At 43.6% G+C, this 23,675-nt stretch overlaps 1 protein-coding gene across 9 annotated transcripts; it reads right to left on the bottom strand.

Annotated features, from left to right (window-relative positions):
• Positions 1 to 4,720: 4,720 nt before the first annotated feature.
• Positions 4,721 to 23,119, bottom strand: LOC147346552 (DLA class II histocompatibility antigen, DR-1 beta chain-like). 9 transcript variants are annotated; one of them, XM_086371069.1, is made up of 5 exons: positions 22,923 to 23,119; positions 17,144 to 17,413; positions 8,146 to 8,427; positions 7,332 to 7,434; positions 4,721 to 5,991 (listed from the first exon to the last, which is right to left on the bottom strand). In XM_086371069.1, the coding sequence occupies exons 1-5, from the start codon at positions 23,020 to 23,022 to the stop codon at positions 5,964 to 5,966; spliced, it is 783 nt and encodes a 260-aa protein (XP_086227195.1). In that variant the 5' UTR covers positions 23,023 to 23,119; the 3' UTR covers positions 4,721 to 5,963. The 9 variants fall into 9 exon arrangements, with proteins under 9 accessions (XP_086227195.1, XP_086227200.1, XP_086227201.1 ...); XM_086371067.1 differs by having other exon boundaries at positions 5,171 to 6,077; XM_086371074.1 differs by lacking the exon at positions 8,146 to 8,427.
• Between the last annotated feature and the right edge of the window lie 556 nt (positions 23,120 to 23,675).

Raw genomic sequence — 23,675 nt, 5'->3', positions numbered from 1 at the left:
CAGGACACTTATTTCTCCAGGGCTGATTATTCTCAAAACAGACGCCACCCAAATAAAGTTACATTCCTACAGGGTGAGGGTGTAGTGGGTTTTAGTTAAGGAAAGAATTTACTTAGCCTAAGGTCTAACGTGATTAATATCAAAGGTTAATTCTATATATTCATTAATGTGTGTAAGGGCAGGGGATATGGAGACTTAGCAACAAACATTGGCTCAACAAATGAAAAACCCTTCACCAACACAATTTCTAATTAGCCCACTATACTTATACTTTTCTAACTTCTCTAAAGAACCTGTTTTTAGAGGGTTTAAAGCATCTTGTGCCTCTCACGGTTGGGAGGCTGTGAGCAATCACATGTGGCCGGAGCCTGTCAGGCAGGCTAGAGAACCTTCAGAGGAGTTTGTAGGTTAAAACACTCTTGTCACACCCAAGAGTTATTATTAACTGGAGCTCTAGGTTAACTCCTTCTCCGAAAGAGGTGGTGGGGGACAGCCCCCCGTAAAGTCAGAGGTGTAGGTAAGAGCACAAAGTAGTAAAGTAGGCAGGCTCTGGTTATGGGGGTAGACGCTCGAGGATTTCCAGGGGGACTCCTGAGGCTTGATCCCGCCTTTGCGTATGTCGAGCCTCCTTCCTCATGACCTTTGCCATGGGCGGAGTACCTCACTCTGGCCCCCAACATATATCTATTCTCCATTCTACTTATTCCCTCTCTTACTGACATCATTTCCTTTCTTCTACTTTTCTTGGTGTGTTACTCCAGTTTACACAGCATGTTTTCTTAAAGACACTATTCTTTCTCCATCGGATATTTTTGGCTCCCTTGTCAAATATTAGTTGACTATACATCCAAGGGTTTAATTCCAGGCTCTCTATTCTGTCTCAATGGTCTGTGTGTCCATTTTAATGTCAGGCTATACTGTTTTTATTACTATAACTTTTTACTATAGTTTGAAATCAGGAAGTGTGATACCTCTGGTTTTGTTCTTTCTCCGGGTTGCTTTGGGTATTCTGGGGCTTTTGTACTTTATGATTTTTTTTTTTTTTGCTATCCAGGCTGGCTAGTCCTACCTTCATCCACTTAACACTTGGCATATTATCCCTTTGCATGGCTATACCACAATTCATCTGTTCTTTCTCTGAAAATTAAGACTTGTTCTTTTCTCTTCAATGGCATTTTTAATATGTCATCTTGGTCACATATGTGAGAATTTATTTAGAATGTTTTTAACTAGGATGGAAATCTGGGATTATCTGACTACCCAAAGAGGTATACACCAGTATTTAACATATTTTATAATTTTTTAACATACAGAATATTTATAATCAAGACATGATTATAAGTTTCTCTCTTAGAATTTTGAAATAATTTTATTACTCCAAACGCTGGTGCAACAAACATTCGAGTAGAGGTTTCTTTAGGCTCACGTAGGATTATTCCTTTAAGACAGATATTGTCTTAGTTCCTTCAGGCCACCAGAACCAAATACTATAAGTGGGGTAGCTTATAAATAGCAGAATTTTATATCTCACAGTTCTGGAGGCTGGGAAATCTGAGTTCAGGGTGCCAGCAAGGTCAAGTGCTGGTGAGAAATCTCTTCTGGGTTTGCAAACTGCCCACATCTCACTTGTAGCCTCATATGGTGGTGGGAAGGGGAGACCCTGGTCTCTTTGGTCCTTTATAAGGGCATTAATGTCATAGGCAGAGGATCCAGAGATCAAATTGCCAACATCTGCTGGATCATTGAAAAAGCAAGAGAGTTCCAGAAAAACATCGATTTCTGCTTTATTGACTATGCCAAAGCCTTTGACTGTGTGGACCACAACAAACTCTGGAAAATTCTGAAAGAGATGGGAATACCAGACCACCTGACCTGCCTCTTGAGAAACCTATATGCAGGTCAGGAAGCAACAGTTAGAACTGGACATGGAACGACAGACTGGTTCCAAATAGGAAAAGGAGTACGTCAAGGCTGTATATTGTCACCCTGCTTATTTAACTTATATGCAGAGCATATCATGAGAAACACTGGGGCTGGAAGAAGCACAACCTGGAATCAAGACTGCCGGGAGAAATATCAATAACCTCAGATATGCAGATGACACCACCCTTATGACAGAAAGTGAAGAGGAACTCTAAAGCCTCTTGATGAAAGTGAAAGAGGAGAGTGAAAAAGTTGGCTTAAAGCTCAATATTCAGAAAACAAAGATCATGGCATCTGGTCCCATCACTTCATGGGAAATAGATGGGGAAACAGTGGAAACAGTGTCAGACTCTATTTTTTGGGGCTCCAAAATCACTGCAGATGGTGATTGCAGCCGTGAAATTAAAAGACGCTTACTCCTTGGAAGAAAAGTTATGACCAACCTAGATAGCATATTCAAAAGCAGAGACATTACCTTGCCAACAAAGGTCCGTCTAGTCAAGGCTATGGTTTTTCCAGTAGTCATGTATGGATATGAGAGTTGGACTGTGAAGAAAGCTGAGCACCAAAGAATTGATGCTTTTGAACTGTGGTGTTGGAGAAGACTCTTGAGAGTCCCTTGGACTGCAAGGAGATCCAACCAGTCCATTCTGAAGGAAATCAGTCCTGGGTGTTCTTTGGAAGGAATGATGCTAAAGCTGAAACTCCAGTACTTTGGCCACCTCATGCGAAGAGTTGACTCACTGGAAAAGACTCTGATGCTGGGAGGGATTGGGGGCAGGAGGAGAAGGGGATGACAGAGGATGAGATGGCTGGATGGCATCACTGACTCGATGGACATGAGTTTGAGTGAACTCCAGGAGCTGGTGATGGACAGGGAGGCCTGACGTGATGCAATTCATGGGGTTGCAAATAGTCGGACACAACTGAGCAGCTGAACTGAACTGAACTGATAGGGGCTCAACTTTCAAGACCTAATCACCCTCAAAGGCTCCACTTCCTAATACCATCACATTAAGGATCAGGTTTCAACAGACACATTTTGTAGAGGCACAAACATTCAGAACATAGCAGATATATAGATGTGGATTTTATTGTTCTTGTCAATCATGCAACATTTGCACTCTTAATTTTAATGACTGTGTTAACTGCTCAGCTGTGTCTGACTTTTTGGGACCCCAGGGACTGTAGGCTGCCAAATCCCTCTGTCCATAGAATTTTCCAGGCAAGATTTCTGGAGTGGGTTGCCATTACCTTCTCCAGGGTATCTTCCTGACCCAGAGATTGAACCCAGGACTCCTGCATTGCAGGCATATTCTTTACCATCTGAGCCATAGATACAACCAAGTTCATGATGTTACTAATAATATATGAGAGCATCCATTCTCACAGAATCTTCTAAATTCTTTATTTACAAAACCAGACTACCACATGTGCCAATTTGGGGGAGAAATATTTCATCATATCACTATCTGAATTTATATGTTTTTGATTATTGGTGTGTTTCAGTAAATATCTTTTTTTAATATATAAAAAAAACCTTTTTAATTCTGATTGCCAAATTATTTAAGGCAGGTATAAAAAAGGAAAGCATTCAATATACATTGTACATAAAATAAACTAGATTACAGCATAAAACAAGTAACCAGGCATTGAAGTCTCTCTTTTCTAAAACTGGATAATTGTAAACATTGAAAAACAAAAACAAAACTGCTGGACTATTCAAGTAACAGAACAATCACAGATGTCTCTGGTATGCAGGCTATTGGGTTATTTGCCATTCAAGATTATAAAAAATGGCCTTTGATATATTATCATCTGTAAATAGTCTAGATCTTTGACCAATTTTCTGTTGTTTATTTTTGTTTATTTATTTATAGATTTGTTGGCAATTTTAGATGATAAGAAAGTTAATCCAATTGTCAGCCGTATGTGTTACAAAGTTTTCCTGAGCTTTATTTCTTTAAAACTTATTTTATCCATGCAAATATATTTTAAATTTTTATTCAAAGACATATTTTTATTTATGTCTTCTAGGTGTACTGTCTTGCTTAGGTAGACTCTTTTTCTTAAAAAAAAAAAAAGATTATTCTAACAAATCTTCTGAGGTGTAATTAGCTTACCACAATTTCATTCTTTCTACATGTAAAATTTAATGTTTTAGTAAATTATAGATTTTTTTTTCTTGTTTTAAATTTATTTTTTATTGAGGTAACATTAATTTAGGAGGAGAGGGGGATAACAGAGGATGGGATGGTTGGATGGCATCACCGACTCTATGGACATGAGTTTGAGTAAGCTCCGGGAGTTGCTGATGGACAGGGAAGCCTGGCATGCTGCAGTCCATGGGGTCACAAAGAATTGGACATGACTGAGCAACTGAACTGAAATGAACATTAATTTATAGCACTATATAAGTTTTACATTAAAACCTTATATTTCTACTTCTGTGTACACTAGAGCATGCCAGAAATTTAGTTTCCATTCACCTTCATACAGTTGATGCCCTTTACCCATCTCACCTTCCTCCAAAGACTATGCAAACACTAACTCAGAAAGATATATGCATCCACGTGTTTATCACAGTAATATTTGCAATAGCAAAATATGGAAACAACCTAAGTGCCCACCCACAGATGAATGGATTAAAACAAGACGTGGTATGTGGTGTATACATATATATTTATACAATGGAGTGCTGTCAGCCGTATAAAAGGTGAAGTCTTGCCATTTGCAACCACATGGATGGACCTTGAGGGTATGACGCCAAGTAAAATAAGTCAGATAGAGAAAGATATATATTGTACAACTTTACTCATAATATGTGGAATGCAAAAACAAGCAAAACAAAATAAATAAAACATATCAAACAAAAATAAATGCTTAGATACAATGAACAGAGAAGTGGTTACCAGTGGTGTGTTTTGATTGGCTGATTCACCTTATTTTCATTTAGGGTGATTATTGATAGATGAGTACACAGTACTGTTATTTTATCTTTTGTTCTCTGATCTCTATTGCTTCCTTTTTCCTTGTGTTTCTATCTGCCATTTTAACTTGGTGGCTTTACAGTATGTCTTCTTCAGTTCCCTTTTTTTTTAAATGTTTTATATCTCTGCTCTAGATTTATGTTTTGTGGCCACCATGAAGTTCGTATAAAACATATCGTAGATAAAATAGTCTTTTTTCCTGCTGATAGCATTTTATTTTCATTTACCTATTTGGCTTCTGTACTTTTTCCCTTCCCTTTTTGTATTTTTTGTCTCAAAAGAGCGCCTTTTGTGTTGTGTTTATTCCCAAGTTGAAGTAGCTATAGTTATTTTTCTGCCTTTCTCCTCTTTAATCTTTATGCTATAAGAAAATGTTAAAAACTCTGTTCTGATTACAGAGTTTCAATTTTCTGCTTCTATGTATCACCTTACTCAAATTTGTTGCTTTTGGAAAGTAGCTCTTTGGCTCCTTCCCCTTTTGCCCATTTCTGTTCCTCTCTAACCTTAAAGGAACTTAATTAGAGGAATGAGATCAATGAGCAGTTGAAACTGACTTCCCACTTAATGCTATCATGAATACACACCATGCCTTGTCTAACCTGTATGAAGATTCCACTCTCTTGTATTTCAAAAAATACATATAAAGAAATGTGGACAGATGGAGGCAGCAGGGGCAGAGAACAAAGAGAACCAGGAAAGAATGAAGATAAGGTACTGGGATCAATCTTGGAGACTTCTGGGTGCAGAGTAGGGGCCGAAGAAGCCACCCAGCACTTTTTCTGCAGGGTCATTCAACCCAGAGCAAATTAGATCCTGAGAAAGTACTCTTGTTTTGAGGAATGAACGCTGTACAGCAGAAATGAAAACAACACTGCAAATCAACCATATTTCAATAAAATTAACAAATAAAGACTGCCAGGCCAGCAGCCACCAGAGGGGCATCTCTTCGATTAAAAGCTCTAAAAGTAATAAAATAAGAGGCCCATGGTCTGAAGTAGGAAATCTTTTCAAGCTGCGAAAAAGCTGGGACAGAAGGTTCTCGTCCAAGTGTCACGGTCTCTGCTCCAGCTCAGGAGACCTGCAGGGGACAGAGGAGAGGGCTGTTTCCATACCACCGCTTCACGCTGCTTCTTCCCCTCTTCCTGGGGGCCTCCCCTGAGACCTCTGCAGTAAGAAGGCGGAAATCAGTCTTATGCTTCCCTGAACCACAGCTACCTCAGGCCATGGGCCTCTTATTTTATTATTTTTAGAGTTTTAATCGAAGAGATGTCCCTTTGGTGGCTGCTGGCCTGGCAGTCTTTATTTGTTAATTTTATTGAAATATAGTTGATTTACAGTGCTGTTTTCATTTCTGCTGTACAGCAAAGTGACCCAGTTATACACATATACACATTAAAATTTTACTTTTCATTTATTTATGGTTGCACTGGATCTTCGTTGCTGGGCACGGGCTTTCTCTAGTTGTGGCTGGTAGGCTTCTCACTGTGGTGGTTTCTCCTGTTGCAGAGCACAGGCTCTAGGGTGCATCGACACAGTAGCTGTGGCATACAGGCTTATTAGCCCTGTGGCATGTGGCATCTTAGTTCCCCAACCCTGGATTGAACCTGTGTCCCCTGCATTGGGAGGTAGCTTAACCACTGAAGCACCAGGGAAAACCCCACACACATACATTTAAAAAATGTTCTTTTCCATTATGGTTTATCTCAGGATATAGTTTCCTGTGCTGTACAGTAGGACCTTGGTGTTTATCCATCCTGTATATAATAGTTTGCATCTGCCAATCCCAGACTCCCAATCTCTCTCTTCTCCACCCCCTCCCCCTTGGCAAACACAAGTCTGTTCTCTTATTAACTGTGCAAAGCTTTACTGCAAACTGCCTAATCAGATCTCAGTCTTTCTCATTTTGTCTGTCGCCTCACTTGTCATCACCACCACTGTTCCTGGGAGATCAAATCTCTCTCTAAAAGAGGATGAACAGGCATGACCTTGGCTGAAGCCCAGTGTCTCCTAGGAAAGGAGAGGGAGGAGGCACATTCCCAGGATACAGTTGTCTCAGCCCCTGACCACCCCCTGAGATTTCTTGCATCACGGAATACCAGGGTGGAGAGGGGAGCACACCCTGGAACGCATATGACCTAGGAAGCTTCCATCACACAAATCCAGCATCATTTCATCAGTCTTAGTGTCTCTTCTTGCATTTGCTCCAGGATTTCCATCTGAGATCTCCATGCATGCTAACCCTTCTTTTATCTCTACAGGCCATCACCTCTTATATTTTACCCATAGGTACTTTCTGGATTTCTAGGAAAGTTGAGACCAACTAGGCAAAGGTTGTATTCAGAGAACTTAATTGAGTAAAGCCATATTTCTTCCTCCAAACAATCTGTGGGCTGTCTCAGCTGCCAACAGGTCCCTTACCTCCTGATGTAGAAGAGCAGCCCCATCCCAAGGAAGAGCAGACCCAGAACACAGGCCCCAATTCCACTCAGCATCTTTTCTTGTGAAGATTTGTCCTGTGCCCCTGAGAAAAGAAGCCAGTTTCTGAGTGATTTTTATCCCAAATCCAACTTCTCTAATTGAAATTGGGGGGGAAGAAGCCTGCTCTGAAAAAACTGAAATAATTGGCCATTCCTAGAAAAGAGATGAAAATTCAAGCTGAGTTGCTACAAGGTTTGGGCAGTGACTCATTTAAGTATCCCAGCCCTGATAGAAGGCCACACATCTTCAACATCTGATGGATGTGTGCCTGGGACTGGATGAGGTGGGGAAGTCTGTCTTGGCTGACAGAGCTAATAAAAGGCAGAGCTGGGACTGAACTTGGTCCTTGGAGCGGGTGTGCCCCTTCTCAGATCACAGTGAACAACTCAGGGTAAGAGTGTCTGAAGCACAAGCCCAACTTGACACAGGGGACTGGTGCCCAGGACTGAAGAGTGACCATGACCTGGGAGGTCACAGGATGCTCAGAGAGAGACGTCATCTTCTCTGCTTGTTGGGCAGAACTGGCTCCCAAGGGGGCCCAGGCATTTACAGAAACCATCATGGGATATCTGCAAACTCTCGGAGGATCTCCATCACAGGACGTCACAGGGCAACCCCAACAACCTCAGCTGAAGGAGAAGAAAACATGGAGCCCATGGACACTTGTGTGGGGAGAGGAGAATCCTGACACTCGGGGGTAAGTGGGCCCCCTCCGTGGTGGCTGAGAAACTTATGAGATCAGAGAGCTCCTCACTCCATTCCACTGTGACAGGGCTCATACGGCTGGGGTGCTCCACGTGGCAGGCATAGACCTCTCCACCCTGAGGAACTATTTCAAGCATCACCATGATCTGGAAGGTCCAGTCTCCATTAGGTATCAGGCCTGTGGAGACCACCCCGGCCTCCTCTTCCTGGCCATTCCTGAACCACCTGACCTCAATGTGGCCTGGGTAGAAACCATTCACAGAGCAGACCAGGAGGTTGTGGTGCCATAGGGGCCGACTCTTTACAGGATACACAGTCACGGTAGGCTGAACTAGGAGAGAAAACGCAGTGGGGGTTAGTGTGGGAGACAGACTAAGTCTCCTGACCAGACTGAAGCCTCGGATAGGCCAGGCTTCCCATGTGGCTTCAGAGGACATGGTGCCATGAATCTTGCTTGAATTTAACCCTAAAACCTCCAACCCCTATTAGAGTTGAGAGATGTTGAGGAAAATTGTGGGGTTTCTTTTCATAACTTGAAGGAGTTACTTATTGTTGAACTGCAGTATTTACACTTTTTGCAGGACACAGGTTATATTTATTAAAAGCGTGATTTCTGTAACTAGGCTCCCTGGGTTCAAATCCAGGCTCTGCTTCTATCTGGTTAATTCTGGAAGAGCTTTTAAATTACTTTGTGCTTCAACTTTCTTATCTCTAAGGAGGATAATGAAACAAACTTACCTCTTTGAGTTAGATGAGTCATATATAAGATGGGCCATCCTGGAATGTGAAGTCAAGTGGGCCTTAGAAAGCATCACTACAAACAAAGCTAGTGGAGGTGATGGAATTCCAGTCGAGCTATTTCAAATCCTGAAAGATGATGCTGGGAAAGTGCTGCACTCAATATGCCAACAAATTTGGAAAACTCAGCAGTGGCCACAGGACTGGAAAAGGTCAGTTTTCATTCCAACCCCAAAGAAAGGCAATGCCAAAGAATGCTCAAACTACTGCACAATTGCACTCATCTCACAGGCTAGTAAAGTAATGCTCAAAATTCTCCAAGCCAGGCTTCAGCAATATGTGAACCGTGAACTTCCTGATGTTCAAGCTGGTTTTAGAAAAGGCAGAGGAACCAGAGGTCAAATTGCCAACATCTGCTGGATCATTGAAAAAGCAAGAGAGTTCCAGAAAAACATCGATTTCTGCTTTATTGACTATGCCAAAGCCTTTGACTGTGTGGATCACAATAAACTGTGGAAAATTCTGAAAGAGATGGGAATACCAGACCACCTGATCTGCCTCTTGAGAGATTTGTATGCAGGTCAGGAAGCAACAGTTAGAACTGGACATGGAACAACATACTGGTTCCAAATAGGAAAAGGAGTTCATCAAGGCTGTATATTGTCACCCTGTTTATTTAACTTATATGCAGAGTACATCATGAGAAATGCTGGGCTGGAAGAAACACAAGCTGGAATCAAGATTGCCGGGAGAAATATCAATAACCTCAGATATGCAGATGACACCACCCTTATGGCAGAAAGTGAAGAGGAACTCAAAAGCTTCTTGATGAAAGTGAAAGAGGAGAGTGAAAAAGTTGGCTTAAAGCTCAACATTCAGAAAACGAAGATCATGGCATCTGGTCCCACCACTTCATGGGAAATAGATGGGGAAACAGTGGAAACAGCATCAGACTTTATTTTTCTGGGCTCCAAAATCACTACAGATGGTGACTGCAGCCATGAAATTAAAAGACGCTTACTCCTTGGAAGAAAAGTTATAACCAACCTAGATAGCATATTCAAAAGCAGAGACGTTACTTTGCCAACAAAGATTCATCTAGTCAAGGCTATGGTTTTTCCTGTGGTCATGTATGGATATGAGAGTTGGACCGTGAAGAAAGCTGAGCGCCGAAGAATTGATGCTTTTGAACTGTGGTGTTGGAGAAGACTCTTGAGAGTCCCTTGGACTGCAAGGAGATCCAACCAGTCCATTCTGAAGATCAGCCCTGGGATTTCTTTGGAAGGAATGATGCTAAAGCTGAAACTCCAGTACTTTGGCCACCTCATGCGAAGAGTTGATTCATTGGAAAAGGCCCTGATGCTGGGAGGGATTGGGGGCAGGAGGAGAAGGGGACGACAGAGGATGAGATGGCTGGATGTCATCACAGACTTGATGGACGTGAGTCTGAGTGAACTCAGGGAGTTGGTGATGGACAGGGAGGCCTGGCGTGCTGCGATTCATGGGGTCGCAAAGAGTCGGACATGACCGAGCGACTGATCTGATCTGATCTGATATATAGAAAACTATAAAACACTGGCAAAAGAAATCAAAGAGGACACTAATAGATGGAGAAATATACCATGTTCACGGATCAGAAGAATCAATATAGTGAAAATGAGTATACTATCCAAGCAATCTATAGATTCAATGCAATCCCTATCAAGCTACCAACGGTATTTTTCACAGAGCTAGAACAAATAATTTCACAATTTGTATGGAAATACAAAAAACCTCAAATAGCCAAAGCAATCTTGAGAAAGAAGAATAGAACTGGAGGAATCAACCTGCCTGACTTCAGGCTCTATTACAAAGCCACAGTCATCAAGACGGTGTGGTACCGGCCCAAAGACAGAAATATAGTTTAATGGAACAAAATAGAAAGCCCAGGATAAATCCACACACTTATGGACACCTTATCTTTGACAAAGGAGGCAAGAATATACAATGGAGAAAAGACAATCTCTTTAACAAGTGGTGCTGGGGAAACTGGTCAACCACTTGTAAAAGAATGAAACTAGAACACTTTCTAACACCATACACAAAAATAAACTCAAAATGGATTAAAGATCTAAATGTATGACCAGAAACTATAAAACTCCTAGAGGAGAACCTAGGCAAAACACTCTCTGACATAAATCACAGCAGGATCCTCTATGACCCACCTCCCAGAATATTGGAAATAAAAGCAAAAATAAACAAATGGGACCTAATTAAAATTAAAAGCTTCTGCACAACAAATGAAACTATAAGCAAGGTGAAAAGATAGCCTTCAGAATGGGAGAAAATAATAGCAAATGAAGCAATGGACAAAGAATTAATCTCAAAAATATACAAGCAACTCCTACAGTTCAATTCCAGAAAAATAAACGACCCAATCAAAAAATGGGCCAAAGAACTAAACAGACAGTTCCCCAAAGAAGACATACAGATGGCTAAAAAACACATGAAGAGATGCTCAACATCACTCGTTATCAGAGAAATGCAAATGAAAACCACAATGAGGTACCATTTCACGCCAGTCAGAATGGCTGCTATCCAAAGTCTACAAGCAATAAATGCTGGAGAGGGTGTGGAGAAAAGGGAACCCTCTTACACTGTTGTTGGGAATGCAAACTAGTACAGCCACTATGGAGAACAGTGTGGAGATTCCTTAAAAAACTGGAAATAAAACTGCCATATGACCCAGCAATCCCACTGCTGGGCATACACACCCAAGGAAACCAGAAGTGAAAGAGACACGTGTACCCCAATGTTCATTGCAGCGCTGTTTATAATAGCCAGGACATGGAAACAACCTAGATGTCCATCAGCAGACAAATGGATAAGAAAGCTGTGGTACATATACACAATGGAGTATTACTCAGCCATTAAAAAGAATACATTTGAATCAGTTCTAATGAGGTGGATGAAACTGAAGCCCATTATACAGAGTGAAGTAAGCCAGAAAGAAAAACACCAATACAGTATACTAATGAATATATATGGAATTTAGAAAGATGGTAATGATAACCCTATATGCAAGATAGCAAAAGAGACACAGATGTATAGAACAGTCTTTTGGACTCCGTGGGAGAGGGCGAGGGTGGCATGATTTGGGAGAATGGCATTGAAACATGTATATTATCATATGTGAAATGAATCACCAGTCCAGATTCAATGCATGATACAGGATGCTTGGGGCTGGTACATTGGGATGACCCAGAGAGATGGGATGGGGAAGGAGGTGGGAGGGGGGTTCAGGATGGGGAACACATGTACACCCATGGCGGATTCAAGTCAATGTATGGCAAAACCAATACAATATTGTAAAGTAATTAGCCTCCAATTAAAATAAATAAATTTATATTAAAAAAAAAGATGGACTACTGCTGCTAAGTCACCTCAGTCATGTCCGACTCTGTGCGACCCCATAGATGGCAGCCCACCAGGCTCCCCCATCCCTGGGATTCTCCAGGCAAGAACACTGGAGTGGGTTGCCATTTCCTTCTCCAATGCAGGAAAGTGAAAAGTGAAAGTGAAGTCGCTCAGTCGTGTCTGACTTGTAGCGACCCCATGGACTGCAGCCTCCCAGGCTCCTCCGTCCATGGGATTCTCCAGGCAAGAGTACTGGAGTGGGGTGCCATTGCCTTCTCCAAGATGGACTACTACTCAGCCATAAAAAAGAGCAAAATAATGCCATTTACAACAACACGGATGCCCCTAGAGATGATCATACTAAGTCAAGTCAGTCAGAAAGAGAAGGACAGATACCACATGCTGTCACTTATATGTGGAATCTAAAATATGACACAATGAACTTATTTACAAAACAGACACATGGACGCAGAGAACAGACCTGTAGTTGCCAAGGGGGATGTGCTTGGGGGAGGGATGGAGCGGGAGTCTGGGGTTGGTAGATGAAAGTTATTATATACAGAACAGATAAACAACACAGTCCCACTGTATAGCACAGAGAACTAGATTCAGTATCCTATGATAAAGCGTAATGGAAAAGAGTATTAAAAGAAGAATGTTTGTAACTGAATCACTTTGCTGTACAGCAGAGATTAACACAACATTGTAAATCAACTATACTTAAATAAAAAATATTGACCATCATATTTAAAAAAAAAAAGACTGGATAGACCTAAGCTATGTTAAGAAACGGCTGGGGGAATTCCCTGGTGGTCCAGTGGTTAGGACTCTGCACTCTCCCTGCCAAGGGGCTGGTTCAACCCCTGATCGAGGAACTAAAGTCCCACAGGTTGTGTGGAGTGGCCAAAAAAAGGCTGGAACTTAGTGCTCAATATATGTTAGTTACTCATTGAATTTTTTTTTTTTACTATGAAAGAGAATATGATTCAAAGCTTCAGGATAAATGAGAGAGCAGCAGTGGGGTTGGTAGAGATGTAGAGCTGCATGGAACCTGTTCTTCCCCTGAGCAGCAGAGACGGACCACAGAGGTCATTCTCCAAGAGGGGCGTCTCAAGGAAAACATGAGTCCTGCAAAGGAAAAGCAACAAGGAGAGTTCATCATTTTAAAAGTTGTTATAGCTTTATACTCAGCTGATGAATCTCTCCCTTTGTCTCCCTTTTTTCAAAAAAAGTCACAGTGGGATCTCACCAGACACTGAATCTGCCTGTGCCTTGATTTTCGACTTATTCTTCTCTAAAGCTGTGAGAAATACACATGTCATTTTTAACATAAAACAGTTTATGATAGTTTATTATAGTAGTCTGACCTGATTACAGCTGTCTGACATTATACAGATGGCAGAGTAGAAGGGCGTGAGCTCATCTTTTCCTGCGAGAACACCAAAATCGCAACTAGCGGCTGAACAAGGCTATTGACAGCAGGATGTTGGAACCCACCAAAGAAAAGATACCCCATGTCCAAGGACAAAGGAGAAGCCACAACGAGATGGTAGGAGGGGCTCAATCAGAGCCTCTTGGAGGGTACAAACAAAACTTGTCCACACCAGGACCCAGGGAAAGGAGCAGTGACCCCACAAGACACTGAGCCAGCCCTGCCTGTGAGTGTTTGAGGGTCTCCTGCAGAGGCACAGGTCAGCAGTGGCCTCCCACAGGGGCAGGGGCTCTGGCAGCAGCAGTCCAGGGAGGAGTGGTGTGTGGCTTATGACCACTTGGAGGAGGCTTACGTCCATTAGCCCTATCCTTGGAGCCGATAGCCCTAGCTCAGAGACTGCAGAGTCCAGGACTGGGCTGCCTCAGGGAGCGAGCACAGCCCCAGCCATTAGCAGAAAACTGGATTAAAGACTTACTGAGCATGACCCTACCCATCAGAGCAAGACCCAGTTTTTCCCACAGCCAGTCTCTCCCATCAGGGAGCTTGCACAAGCCTCTTATCATCATGCATCAGAGCTCAGACAGAATGAAAACTATAAACTCAGAAAACTAACCAAAATGATCACATGGATTTCAGCCTGTGTAAGCCAATGAAACTGTCAGCCATGCCGTGCAAGGCCACCCAAGACAGATGGGCCATGGTGGAGTTCTGACAAAACATGGTCCACTGGAGAAGGGAATGGCAAACCAGTTCAGCATTCTTGCCTTGAGAACCCCATGAACAGTATGAAAAGTCAGAAAGAATGACACTGAAAGATGAGCCCCCCAGGTCAGAAGGTGTCCAGTATGCTACTGAGGAAGAGCAGAGAAACAGCTCCGAACTGTGGTGCTAAAAAAGACTCTTGAGACTCCTTGGAGAGCAAGGAGATCAAACCAGTCCATCCTAAAAGAAATCAACCCTGAATTCTCATTGGAAGGACTGATGCCGAAGCTGATGCTCCAATACTTTGGCCACCTGATGTGAACAGTTGGCTTGTTGGAAAAGACGTTGATGCTGGGAAAGACTGAAGCCAGGAGAAGGAGGTGACAGAGGATGAGATGGTTGGACAGCATCATTGACTCAATGGACATGAGTTTGAGCAAACTCTGGGAGATGGTGAAGGACAGAGAAGCCTGGTGTGCAGCAGTCCAGAGGGTCACAAAGAGTTGGACATGACTGAGTGACTGAATGGAGAAGGCAATGGCACCCCACTCCAGTACTCTTGCCTGGAAAATCCCATAGATGGAGGAGCCTGGTAGGCTGCAGACCATGGGGTCGCGAAGAGTTGGACACAACTGAGCGACTTCACTTTCACTTTTCCCTTTCATGCATTGGAGAAGGAAATGGCAACCCACTCCAGTGTTCTTGCCTGGAGAATCCCAGGGATGGGGGAGCCTGATGGGCCGCCGTCTATGGGGTCGCACAGAGTCGGACACGACTGAAGTGACTTAGCAGCAGCAGCAGCAGCAGCAGCAGCAGCAGCAGAGTGACTGAAGACAACAATGTTTGGAATTGTTATCATTTTAGAATTCTCTCTCCTAAACTGACATTTGCGATCAGAGTATGGCCTGGGACTCAATATCTGAAACAACCTCTAACACTATCAAAGTGAAAGTGAAGCTGTTCATTCGTGTCCGACTCTTTGCGACCCTGTGGACTGTAGCCTACCAGGCTCCTCAGTCCATGGAATTTTCCAGGCAAGAGTAGTGGAGTGGGTTGCCATTTCCTTCTCTAACACTATCAGGCCCTAGGTAAATACAATTATTTTAAAAGAAAGGAGAAGTGGGGGATGCATTTGTACAGAACCACAAAATAGTAGATTTAAGATGGACGGTAAACCATTAGTCACAATTTTGCTGTTTCTATTTCAGTAAATAAAAACTGTTAAACTCTTAACATGGAAAATATTAAACAGAATCTAATAGAAACTGCAAACTGGAGAAAATGTTGACTCAAAATGTTAATAATCTTACTGCATAGAGAAGCCATAAAATTACTGAGAAATACACATGGACCCCAGCAATAACAGATTAATAGATAGTGTTTGGAGCAGTCGTTACAACTGGCAAAAAAAAAAAAAATGTGATAAAAGAGAACTTTAGAAATAAAAGAAATATAAGTTAAAAACAATAAGATATAAATTTCCAACTAAATGGCAATATGGAAAATAAAATTTACAATGGGGAGTGCCAGATAAATTGTTTACAACCATACAAAGGGTTAATATGTAACTACCTAAGTACTATTAGCATTATAAACATGGTAATATTAGTATGTTAATATTAAATAACAAAATTATATCCGAAAGTTGGCTTCACAATCATTTCAAATATGTAAACATGTACATACCAAGAAAGCAAAAAAGTAGTCAGAAATTTAGAACTAAAAGCAGCTTCAGAAAGGTCAGAGGGGTGTGGGAGGTTCCTCTCCACTGCACCCCTAGAAATTAGTGCCCCCACTAATTTATTCTCAACACAACACCCCTGCACACAGACGCCTGCACACTTACTGCGGAGGGTTCAGCAGTGAGGGGTGTGCCCAGAGCAGATGGAGCTCTTCTCACAGTCTCACAGTCCTTTACATTCCTCAGCTCCCTCAAACCTCCCCCAAACCACGGACACCTCGAGGCCCCTTCCCGAATCTCTGCCCCCACTTCAGCCAGCCTTCCCCTCCACCCCCGCCCCAGCCCTCCCTGGGCGGCAGGAGGCCCAGACCCCCGGCCCCCACATCTGTCTTCCCACCTCGCCCCTCTCTTCCCGTCTCAGACCCCGGTCCACTCCCCACCACATACCCTCTCTCCGCCCACGGCATACTGACAAAATCGCACACTAGCTTTCTGACAGCAGGCTCTCACACGGGGCCCCTCACAGCCTGCACTGTCCTCCCCAATCTTACTCTCTCACTGGACTCAGTCTAGCTCCGTCTCTCTCTGTCTCTCTGTCTGGGTCTCTGTCTCTGCCTGTCTGTTTGTGTCTCTCTCCATCTCTGTCTCTCTGTGTCTCTCTGTCTCTGTCTCTCCATCTCTCTCTGTGTCTCTCTGTCTCTGTCTGTCTATCTCTGTCTCTCTCGGTCTCTCTGTGTCTCTGCCTGTCTGTCTCTGTCTCTCTCTCTCCATCTCTGTCTCTCTGTGTCTCTCTGTTTCCATCTCTGTCTGTGTCTCTGTCTCTTTCTCTCTGTGTCTCTCTGTCTCTCTATCTCTCTCTGTGTCTCTGTCTCTCTATCTCCACCTGTCTCTCTATCTCCGTCTCTCTCTGTCTCTCTCTGTCTCTCTGTGTCTCTGTCTCTCTCGGTCTCTGTGTCTCTGTCTATCTCCGTCTCTCTCTGTCTCTCTATCTCCACCTCTGTCTCTCTGTCTCCGTCTCTCTCTGTCTCTCCGTCTCTGTCTCGGTCGCTCTCACACTCCCCTCCCCTGCACTGACCTCTCACCCCCACCCCGGCTCACCTCTCCTCTGCACCGTGCGGCTCGCAAAGAACTCGTAGTTGCTGGCGCAGAAGGCGTGCACGGCGGCGCGGGCCCGCTGCAGGGCCTGGGGCCAGCGGTTCCAGCGCTGGGCCACCGGCCGCCCCATCTCGGTCCGCGCCCGGTACTCGCCCACGAGGCTGTCGAACTGCACCTGCTCCTCGCGGTTGTAGATGTACCTGTCTAGGAAGCGCACCTGCTGCGTGCCGTTGGAGAAGTGACACTCGGACTTGCCCTGCACCATGAAGAGTGCTGTGGGGAGGGGAGTGCCCTGGTCACCGGGCGCCCGGCGCCGCGGGGCAGCAGGGACCCCCAAGGGCTCCCCCGGGCCCTCGGAGCCCGGGTCCGTCCTCCCCCGCCAGCCGCGCAGGGAAGACGAGCTCTGCCCCTGAGCCAATCGGGCTCCTCTTGGCCACCAGGCTCGCCTGGCCGTCGCCAAGTGTGGCCTGGTCGGGGTCCCCACCACCACCTCCTCCTGGGACCCTCCACCGCAGAGACACCAGCGCTGAGTCTCCGCACGACCTCTGCCACAACACGGCCGCCCCCTTGCTCTTGTGAGTGCTTGGTCAGGACTGCCCGCCTGCCAAACCCTCGCTGCCCCTGAGATGCCAGGAATCGGGAAACGGGCACCGTCCCTCTATTCGTGGAGCTTGAAATTTAGTGAAAGTGATGGACGGAAGCCAAATGCACACATTTATACAGGAATGAGAAATGTCAGGATACCAGGGTGGGGATCTGTGAATGATGGGAGGACCTAAGTTAGGTTAGAGCTCAGAGGCATGGTCTCTGAAGACACTTAGGGAAGTGGCTGGGAGCTCGAGGAAGAGTGTGTGTGTGTAGGGGAAAAAGAGAGACACATTTTAAGTAGAAATGTGGAAAAGAAGTAGAAGTGTGGAAAAGCTGAAAGAACTGATGGACTTCCTCAAGAAGACAGTTCACTGAAGCACAAAAAAAGTGAGAAAAAGGAGGCTAAAAGATGAGACTGGAGAAGTTACATGGAACCAGGCGCTTGTAGGCAATATTAGGATTTTGACTTTATGCTAAATGTGATGAAAACTATTGATGGGTTATAGGAGATTAAAATCGCAAGCCCAGGACTGGTCCACCATTCCTTTTCCAAGTCTGGACAGCTCAGAAAGCCAGATTTTCTAAACATTTGGTGGCAAGATTCATTTGGCAATTCTGACCTGCTGACGGAAAGGGTCAGCTGGATCTCAGGGCTCTTATTGGTTACCCATGGTTCTGTAGCTTCATTGTGTGTAAAGATACAGAGATACAAATATACACATACATACCATACGAGTGTATATGGTTTTTAATTTTTGGGTCTTTTCTTAAATTGCAGTATCATTGATTTACAATATTATATCAGTTCCAGGTGTACAACACAGTGATTCAATACTTTTATAGATTATACTCCATTTAAAGTTATTACAAGATAATGGCTATATTCTGTGCTGTACTATAAGTCTTTGTTGCTTATTTATTTTATACATAGTACTTTGAATCTCTTAATACCATACCCTTGTCTCGTTCTTCCTGCCTTCCGGTTCCCCACTGGTAGCCACTAGTTCACACTTTGTGTGTCTGTTTCTGTTTTGTCATATACATTTGTTTGCTTTATGTTTTAGATTCCACTTATAAGTGATAACAGAGTATTTGACTTTTTCTGTCTGACTTATTCCACTAATCTTAATACTCTCTAGGTCCATCCATATTGTTGCAAATGGTAGAATTTCATTCTTTTTTTTATGACTGAGTCATATTCCATTGTATATGTACCACATTTTTATCCATTCATCTGTCAATGGACACTTAAGTTGCTTCCACATTTTGGGTATTGTAAATAATGCTGCAGTGAATGAACATTGGGATGCATGAACCCCTGCAATCTAATCGCCATGTGGTAGCTAGAATTATTAAAAAAAAATAAATATAGGGCAGTAGTTTAGTGGCTAAGACTCTGAGCTTCCCATGCACAGGGCCAGCGTTCACTCCTTGGTTAGAGAACTAGATCCCACGTGCCACAACTAAAATCCCACGTGCTGCCACTAAAAAAAAAAAGATCGTGCATGCTACAACTACAGATCTGCATAGCACAACAAAGATCGAAGATCCCGCGTGCCACAACTAAGATCCAGGGCAGCCAAATAAATAAATAAATATTTAAAAAATATACAAATGGACTCACTTTGTAACTTCCCTTAGTAGCTTCACGTATCTCTATAAGTAAAAGTCAAATTTCTCATCATAGCCATTGGGGCCTAACGTGATTTGGCTCCTGACTTTCTCTCCAACCTCACCTTATTCCACTCCCCCATCTGCTTTATCTGTTTCAGCTGCTCGAACCTTCTTTCTGTCCCTTGAACACAGCAAACATCTTCCTACATTTCTACCTTTCCCTTGGTCCCTGGAGTATTTGTCCCTCAGATCTTTCTCATGATTGTTTTCTTCTCATCATTTATTGGATGTCACTTTGGCAGGAAAAGCCCCCTAGACACTTGCACTGAAGTCAGGTGAATTTTATATATATATATATATATATATATATATATATATATATATATGGCTCAGACAGTAAAGAATCTGCCTGCAATGCAGCAGACCTGTGTTTGATCCCTCCAGGGTCTGGAATATCCCCTGGAGAAGGGAATGGCGACCCACTCCAGTATTCTTGCCTGGAGAATTCCATGGACAGAGGAGCCTGGTGGGCTACAGTCCATAGTGTCACAAAGAGTTGGACACGCTAACAGTCACTCATCACATATAATATACATATATAAACAGCATTTACTACTGTTTCAAATGTTTTTCTTGGTTCAGTGTTTATTGGGTTGTTGTCTTTCTTGTCATTAGGTAACTTCCACAATCATAATGGACTTCTCTGTATTATTCAAATAGAATTCACTGAGCCTAGTACATAATAGTTGCTCAAAAAAGTATTTGTCATTTATGGTTTGGGGAATTAATCTTTGTGGGGCTTCTGGAAAGCAGGAAGGGGCTCCCACTCCAACACAGTTTTGAAATCATGACACCTTAATTCCCCAGGGTCGAACCTGTGCCCCCTGCAGTGCAAGGTGGAGTCTTAACCACAGGACCACTGGGGAAGACTCTATACCTTATGTCTCTTCTATATCCTGTGAGAAATTAAGACTAACTTCCTCTTTCTCTTCTTTCTACTGTAAAGAAACATTCACAGGTGATTTTAAGAGACAGGCAACATTTTATGAAGTTTCATCTCATCCAATGGGTCTGTTATAGTGCTGAAGGTTTGTGCAAACTTTGGGAATTTTCAGTAATGGTGATAACATGAGTGGGGAAAGGATACAGAAAAATGGAGGGAGATGGCTGATTATGGAAAACTGTTGGCATGATGAATGAACATATGAAAATTGGGCTCAAGACTCCAAGAGGTAATGAGTTCCCTTGACTTCCTTATTGGCTTTCAGCCCCGTGGGATGGAAACAGCCTTGACATTCTCAGTATCCTGCTCAGGGTATATGGTTTGAACCATATGAAATGGCTGAAATGTGACTATTTTGAGTTTATAAAAATATAATTTAATATGGTCTATTCTATACCAGGATTCCCAGGTGGCACTAGTGGTAAAGAACCCACCTGCCAATGCAAGACACGTAAGAGACGCAGGTTTGATTCCTGGTTGGGAAGATCCCTTGGAAGAGGGCATGGCAATCCACTCCAGTATTCTCGCCTGGAGAACCCCTTGGACAGAGGAGCCTAGTGGGCTATGGTCTATAGGATCGCAACAGAGCGACTGAAGACACACACTCGCATTCTATATTAGTTGAATCTCTTCTTGGGGGTTCAGGCCAGATCAAGAGGTGATGTAGCAGAAACTGAGAGGCTAGAAAGGTTCAAAATAGTCACGAGAAGCACTGGCCTGTGCCAGGTTTTCAGTTCTTCTTGAGTTCTTTAAGGCATCACAGAATGCCCCTTAGATGCTCCTTAACTACAGGGTCATTCCGAGTACTGAGGATTCCCACTTTAGTTCCAGAGTGCTTTATACCGCAGGAGAAACAAGAGAAAACTAACCCCAACTTGTGCCAGAGAACCTCCAGTCCAGGGACACAGGCCTTATAAACCATGGGGTTTAGGGAGAAAGAAAAGGAGACAATAGATAACCAATAAGGACCTACTGTATAGCACAGAGGATGCTACTTAATATTTTGTAATAACCTAAAGGGGAAAAGAATCTGAAAAAGAATATACATACTCTATATTATACTATAAGAATATATATACTATATATATAAAAGAATATACATACTACATATATATGTAACTGAATTGCTGTGCTGTATACCTGAAACCAACTCAATATTGTAAATCAACTATGAAAAAGTGAAAGTGTTAGTTGCTCTGTTGTGTCCGACTCTTTGAAACCCCATGGACTGAAGCCTGCCAGGCTTCTCTGTCCATGGAATTCTCTAAGCAGGAATACTGGAGTGGGTTGCTATTCCCTTCTCCAGGGGATCTTCCTGACCCAGAGGATCGAAGCAAGATCTCTTGCACTGCAGGCAGATTCTTTACCGTCTGAGCCGCCAGGAGAGCCCAGCACATATGTATCATGTATACGTATGTATAACTGAGTTGCTGTGCTGTACACCAGAAGCTGACCCAATATTGTAAATCAACGATACTTCAATTGAAAAAAAGAGGAGACAGTGGGGACGCCACTTGGAACATCCTCACATAGAACATCCTCACATACTGGGAAGAAGAAGCAGGGTCACAGATCCTTTGGAGGACACAAGAAGGGTCTTCCAGAAGAGGTCTTTCTAATTCCTTTTGCATCCCCTTAACGTTTTCAGAGGATAGTTCCCATTTTCTGGCATAGCTTAATAGAATAAACGGAATCACGGACGGGAATTATTTTGAAATTACTCATAATCATTTTGGAGAGGGCAATGGCACCCCACTCCAGTGCTCTTGCCTGGGAAATCCCATGGACTGAGGAGCCTGGTGGGCTGCAGTCCATGGGGTCGCTAGGAGTCGGACACGACTGAGCGACTTCACTTTCACTTTTCAGTTTCACGCATTGGAGAAGGAAATGGCAGCCCACTCCAGTGTTCTTGCCTGGAGAGTCCCAGGGACCGGGGAGCCTGGTGGGGTGCTGTCTATGGGGTCGCATAGAGTCAGACACGACTGAAACGACTTAGCAGCAGCAGCATAAACATTTTGAATTATTTTGGAAATCACTTCTAAATCCTCTCAAAAACCTGAGGGAATGGGATGCGAGACTGGAGAGGTTTTATTAGAAGAGAGTTGAGAAGAAATATACACGTATATGAAGGCTCCTTGGGCAGGTCTCCTAAAGAGGGCAAGTATCCAGGCGCCTTTTGTTTGCAGAAGGAATCGAGGATTCATATGATAAAGATAGGGCTTCCCAGGTGGCTCAATGGATAAAGAATCCACCTGCGATGCAGGAAATGCAGGAGACTTAAGTTCGATCCTTGGGTTGTGAAGATCCCCTGGAGGAGGGCATGGCAACCCACTCCAGTACTCCTGCTTGGAGAATATCTCACGGATAGAGGAGCCTGGCGGGCTACAGTCCATGGGGTTGCAAAGAGTTAGACACGACTGAAGTGACTGAGCCTGCATGCAAGTACTCATGATAAAGATAAGTAGTCACTGGAGAGGATGCTGATTTTTGAGGGATGTGGCCTGGACACAGAGGTAAAGCTAACTCCCTCCCTCTCCCTCCCTCCACAGCAGCTCACCATCCAAGGTGTGCACTTACTTCGGGTGTTCCCAGCCCAAGCCAGGAGAGGGCTCAGCACCATCAGTATCACTGGCAGAATTACTGTCCAGGAGCCTGGGGGGAACCAAAGGCACACCATGCAGGAGAACAGAAGAAGGCAAAGTGCAGGGGAGCAGAAAAATCTCGGTGAGGACTAAGGCCCCCCTCCACCCACATCTCAAATATTACCAACCTAGGAACTCATTGCTCTATTCCTGGATTGGGTCGGCTCAGTTTGGGAAAGCCAATCAGATTCATCCGCGGATAACATCATCAGTTGCTGGTCAGATATTCAGTATGCAGTTCCTCTTTTGAAACCTTAGGATTGTTTTAATTTTGTGCTTTATAAGTTTGATCCGTTTGTAGTTGTAGCATTTTAATTGGGGCCCTATCGTGAGCCAGCTCTGCTGGTCAGTGATGGTCACCTAAGTTTTTCAGGATCATCTCCCAGCGCTGCCTCTACCGTCAGTGGCACCTCTAGAATACACATAAGAGAAAGCCGCTTATAGAGAGCGATCTGTGTGCAACGGAGGGTCTTGAAGGTACCTTTGCAGACTGTGTAACTAATAGTGTAACAGGGTCCATGTCCTAATCCCATCCTGCAGGGGCTCAGAGATAGGTCTCAAACCAGCAACTCTGCTTTAGAATAATCAGTATTTTATGTGAAAAAGTGATTAATCCCTTCCTCCTGGTTCCCATTTTTGACTCTCCTCTTTCTACTGGGGACATGTCCCCTTCTCTTGCTTTACCCGA

The sequence above is a fragment of the Bos grunniens genome, chromosome 23, assembly GCF_055505025.1.
Source record: "Bos grunniens cultivar Pamir isolate PY7600 chromosome 23, Bosgru_T2T1.0, whole genome shotgun sequence".
NCBI classification, from domain to species: domain Eukaryota; kingdom Metazoa; phylum Chordata; class Mammalia; order Artiodactyla; family Bovidae; genus Bos; species Bos grunniens.
This window is presented reverse-complemented; position numbering and strand designations above follow the sequence as displayed.

Excerpts from the sequence above, each read along its gene's own strand:
- LOC147346552 (XM_086371067.1), bottom strand. The coding sequence starts at position 23,022 with ATGGTGTGCCTTTGGTTCCCCCCAGGCTCCTGGACAGTAATTCTGCCA. Across the intron at positions 17,414-22,922 it reads TTGGGCTGGGAACACCCGAA|CACTCTTCATGGTGCAGGGC; the intron begins GTAAGTGCACAC and ends CCCTCCCCACAG. Across the intron at positions 6,078-7,331 it reads CTGCTCTTCTACATCAGGAG|AGGTCTCAGGGGAGGCCCCC; the intron begins GTAAGGGACCTG and ends TTCTTACTGCAG.